Below are 5,000 nucleotides of genomic sequence, written 5' to 3'. Positions count from 1 at the left end.
GGTGTACAGTGTGGTGTATGGTGTACTGTATGGTGTACTGTGGTGTACAGTGTGGTGTATGGTGAACTGTATGGTGTACAGTGTGGTGTACTGTATGGTGTACTGTATGGTGTACTGTGGTGTACAGTGTGGTGTATGGTGTACTGTATGGTGTACTGTGGTGTACAGTGTGGTGTATGGTGAACTGTATGGTGTACAGTGTGGTGTATGGTGTACACAATAATGTGTTTTTTTGTTTGTGTGTTTTAGGCTGTGTGTACAGTGTGGATGACCAGGGCCGCAGTGTGTCCTTGCTGACTGTAGAGGGCAGAGTGCAGAAGATGTTTTATTCAGAGCGCAGAGCCATGCTAGCTGTGGTCACAGACTCCCTGTTGCTCTCACAGTTCAGTCTTGGTCCAGAGGGGGGCGCTCAAGAGTTGAGTAAGGTAAAAGCCAGTCAAGACACACAACTCAGACATACACACTTATCTATCAGAAGCTTCAGTTAGCAACTTCGCTGCATTGCCCCGCCCTGCTCCTGAGAGGTTTTAGCAGATCCCAGCTGTTTGCAGAGGAGCGCTGCTGCTACTGCACTATGGAGGTTTGGTGGTGGAGCTGCAGGAGGAGAACCTCTCTCCAGAATTGCTGCTGTGTCACGCTGCAGAACCCATAGAGTCATACTAGTGTAGAATCCTGTAGTGTTACTCTACCACCTCAGCCCACCTGCTCCACCTTCAGATCAAGCTTCTGGAGCTCTCAGCTTGTCCAGAAATGCATGCGCTCAAAGTGTGATTTGTATTTACTGCAGTGGAGTAAAAGAGAATTACACTCCTGAGCTACAGGGGGAGCCCAGGAGCAGAAAATACCACATTATTACATTAAAAATATTAGATAATGCTGCTTTAAATACAAATCCAATCATGTCGGAGAAGCTGATCTTCGTATCTCCAAAACAGTCATTTTGAAGCATTTCTATTGGTCAGTTCATCAGGAAATTCTGATACAGTGTAAAGAACAACCGCAGATTCACTTTATGGAGAAAAGTGAATGCTCAGATTGTCTGCTTCTAGAGACCAGGTTCCTGTTCAGTTCCTGGTTGTTCCCATGACAGAACATCAGCAACGGCAGAATGTGGCGACAAAAAGTGCAGGTGGTTGTGGCATTGGCATTGATGCAATTGCATTAGTGAAGCGCCGTACCTTCATCCTCCCAGCACTGCCAGTGTGATAGGAGGACTCCTAGCTAGTGGGTGGGAACTTGATGTGATGGCATTGTTCACATTGTGTTAAAATGCTCTCCTAACCTAATATGTGTGTGTGTGTGTTTGTGTGTGTGTTGTAGGTTAAGCTGAGTGGGAGAGGTGGTCAAACCGCAGACATCATCTGGACAGAGAGTGGTCTGTTGATCACAGCATCTGGAGAGCAGCACATTAGGTCTGCCCTGACCTTTGAGTTGTGGGTTTACAGCAATAATGAATGTTGTAGTGCTTGGAGAAGCTAAATGCAGTGTTTCTTTTTTTGCTATTTGCTTCCTGTGTGTGTGTGTGTGTGTGTGTGTGTGTGTGTGTGTGTTTGTGTGTGTGTGTGCAGGTTGTGGGATCTAGAGAGAGATGATAATTATGTTCTGTCTCTGGATGAGAGTTTGGGCTTTGAGAGAGGAGAGCTGCTGAACTGTGTGTCGCACTGCGCTGCCAAAGGTGAGAGCATACACACACACACACACACACACACACACACACAGGCTGTGAGCTCATATGTGCATATGCACTTAAGAGACCGTGTCCTGTTGTGTCGGTTAACGCTGTAGTTCTCTGATTTTACTGAAAACTCGGGACTAAACACACACTTGAACACAGACGGCTTTTATTTATGTCTTTATTTTTGCTTTCCCAGACATCCTTGCAGCAGGAACCAACAGGGGGCGTGTTGCTCTGTGGCAGATGGTGACTGTAACCAATCAGAAAGCAGACACAAAAACTCAGTGGAAGTTACAGACGCCCACCGAACTGGAGGGGAACATCACACAGCTGCAGGTTCTGCAACTTTTCTGAGTCTGAACCTGGTGACCAAAGCAGATCAGATAATACTCAGATACTCAGATAATAAGCAGTCAGGTCCAGAAATATTTGGATGTAGACAAAGCTACTGTTATTTTAACTGTTTAACACAAACAGTGATAGACAGACACACAGACAGACAGACAGATATAGACAAATAAACAGACACACTGAAAGACAAATAGATAGATAGACAGGCAATTAACAGACTGGCAGGCAGACAGACAGACAGACAGATGAATAGACAGATAGATAGACAGACAGGCAGGCAGACAGAGACAGGCAGATAGATAGATAGATAGATAGACAGACAGACAGACAGGCAGGCAGGCAGGCAGGCAGACTGACAAATAGACAGATAGATAGAATGATAGACAGACAGACAGACAGATATATAGATAGACAGACAGACAAATGAATAGATAGACAGACAGACAGACAGAGATAGAGATTGACAGACAGAGATCTGTTCGTGTGTTTCAGTAACTGTAACATTACAAATAGTTTAAATACTTCTCTCTGTTTCTGTTTTTCATGCTTGTGTTCTTTGTGTGTGTGTGTGTGTGTGTGTGTGTCTGCAGTGGGGTTCCAGTCTTCACCTGCTGGCCGTGTGCAGCACCAGTTCAGTGTTGATTCTGTCCGAGCATGTGATGTGTTCACATTACAGCCAGCAGGTGGCAGCAGTGCAGCTCACACCAACACAGCTAAGCCTCACATACTTCAGCACGGACACGCAGCTCACCCTGCGCACGGACACACACATCAGAGCTGTGCAGGTCGCCAAGGTACCAAACGGCTGTTTGTCCTAAATCATTTACTGTATCTTTAGTTAACAGCTTTCTCAGGCCATTTTAAATCTCTTCTAAAATATGAGCATAACATTACAACCTTTTTCTAAACACGTCCATGAGCCAGGAGCAAATTCACATGATCAAATACCAGCGGTCTCCTTTATTTTTCCTGGGCAAGGCTTTCATGTGGTTTTATTAATGTGAAATGTGTGTGTGTTTACAGGAGACAGTGACAGTCTGGGATGGAAGATGTGTAACAGTGTATGAAGTCTCAGGGCAGTCTCTGCGCAGCACAGGTGCAGCCCGCATTCCTCTGATTTCCACCAGTTTCACACACAAATCAAACCGTCATTAAAATTCAGTGAAAGACGCGTGAGATCAAATGTGTGCTGTTTTTAGCTCTACAGTAGAGAGGGGGGTGATTTTTGCCTGAAATTATTTCATCATGTTATTCAGGGAGGAATTATAGAAGGAAAATCACAGAAAAACACATTTCTTATAAATGTTTCACAGATTTATTTAAATAGATCTTTTTATTTAACATTTAATAATGTGTTTATCTGATCCAGCTGATCAGGTGTTGATCTGAGGAGAACTCTAAATAACACTCGACTCCATGAGGAGAACTCTGGAGATGTTCTAATGATGAACACAGTGATGGAGAACCTCCACCACCTTGATATTATGAGTGATATTATTAGTGTTTATTCTGATATCAGTGATTTACTGAGCAGATAAACTCTGACTCACCAGATCAGCAGATTTTCAGGGGACTAAAACTTCTGCACAGTGCTGTAGAGTAATAACATGGAACAGTAAATCTAGAAGCACTATTACCAGAAAGGTCATAAAACCTCAGTGAGATCATCTAAAACACTGATTGTCCTCCATCCAACCTTCAAAAGTTGGTTTACGTGGTTAGAAGATACATAGAAGATCATTTGTAGTTTGTTTTTCATTAATAAGATGACCTAAATAATTAGATAATAACTTAAATGTAGCTTTATTCATTAAAATCTACTATATAGAATATATATTTATATTAATAAGCCTAAAAACTGCTGACATCTGTTGTGATAACATTGTCTCTCTAGGCTCGTTCCAGTGTGATTCTGCTGCTCTAGCCGTTCATGAAGAGAACATTTACACTGTGGAGCCAAACCGGGTACAGGTCCGCACGCCGCAGGTCAGTTCCAGAGCACGCGAACACACAGCTAACACACACATAAGTGCACAGACACACTGAAAGCCTGAGCATGGCTTAAAATATATATATATATATATATATATATATATATATATATATATATATATATATATATATAAAATATCAGGGCTGCATGTGTGTGTGTGTGTGTGTGTGTGTACATAAATGTTGGGTATTTGTGCATGTATGTGTTTGTGTATTCATGGTCCAGTGTTATTAAAAATGTTCGGGGCCCTGGGTGGTCCAGCAGACTAAGACCCTGTCCCTATGATCAGAGGATCGCTGGTTCGAATCCCGGTCATGCTGCTAGCCATCGGTAGCCCAGGCCCAGAGAGAGCCCTATTGGCCGTGCTCTCTCCAGGGTGGGTAGGGTTCTGGTGCGGCGAAGCCGGGTGTGCGCCGCTTCCCTCCAGGCGCGTTGGTGGCCCGGTGATCTTCCATTGGTTGAGCGGCTTGAGTACACGTGTTGGTCCGCCCTGACTAGTGCGTGCAATTGGGGGGGAGAGTCAAATTAGTGAGAAAATGGGTGAAAACTCAGATAAAATAAAATATATTTATATATACATTAATAATGTTAAGATTCTATATAAAATTTCAGAAAGATTAATCTAAATAATGATATGTTGGTCTGAGCAGAAATTAAATAAACAGTAAGCAGCTAATAAATGTTAATCTTTCATACGCAGCTAGTTCTGCATTATAAATTAGGGGACTTAAAAGCGAGTGTGTGTGTGTGTGTGTGTGTGTGTTTGGGGTGTTTGTGTGTTTTACAGGGTACTGTAAAGCAGCTGTTGACGTTTTCAGAGGCGGAGGGAAACCCCATCATGCTGGATGTGTGCGGATCTTACTTGGCCGTAGGGACGGACACTGCTCACATCAGAGTGTTCGACCTGACACGCAGGTAATGCTGCTGCTGCACTATGGAGCTTCAGTGGTGGAGCTGCAGGTGGAGAACCTCTCTCCAGAA

The 5,000-nt window shown here is 43.6% G+C and overlaps 1 protein-coding gene across 1 annotated transcript in view; it reads left to right on the top strand.

Annotated features, from left to right (window-relative positions):
• Positions 1 to 4,938, top strand: part of LOC140555820 (intraflagellar transport protein 140 homolog) — a 13,249-nt gene extending 8,311 nt beyond the window's left edge. Inside the window, exons 6-13 of the mRNA XM_072679139.1 lie at positions 250 to 425; positions 1,321 to 1,412; positions 1,569 to 1,675; positions 1,872 to 2,011; positions 2,617 to 2,820; positions 3,050 to 3,122; positions 3,921 to 4,012; positions 4,807 to 4,938. Of these exons, the coding sequence (XP_072535240.1) occupies positions 250 to 425; positions 1,321 to 1,412; positions 1,569 to 1,675; positions 1,872 to 2,011; positions 2,617 to 2,820; positions 3,050 to 3,122; positions 3,921 to 4,012; positions 4,807 to 4,938 (1,016 nt within the window). The remainder of the gene's footprint in view (positions 1 to 249; positions 426 to 1,320; positions 1,413 to 1,568; positions 1,676 to 1,871; positions 2,012 to 2,616; positions 2,821 to 3,049; positions 3,123 to 3,920; positions 4,013 to 4,806) is intronic.
• The last annotated feature ends 62 nt before the right edge of the window (positions 4,939 to 5,000 follow it).

This window comes from Salminus brasiliensis, chromosome 5 (assembly GCF_030463535.1).
Source record: "Salminus brasiliensis chromosome 5, fSalBra1.hap2, whole genome shotgun sequence".
Lineage (NCBI taxonomy): Eukaryota > Metazoa > Chordata > Actinopteri > Characiformes > Bryconidae > Salminus > Salminus brasiliensis.
The sequence above is the reverse complement of the archived record's forward strand: the minus strand, read 5'-3'. Positions and strand labels throughout refer to the sequence as shown.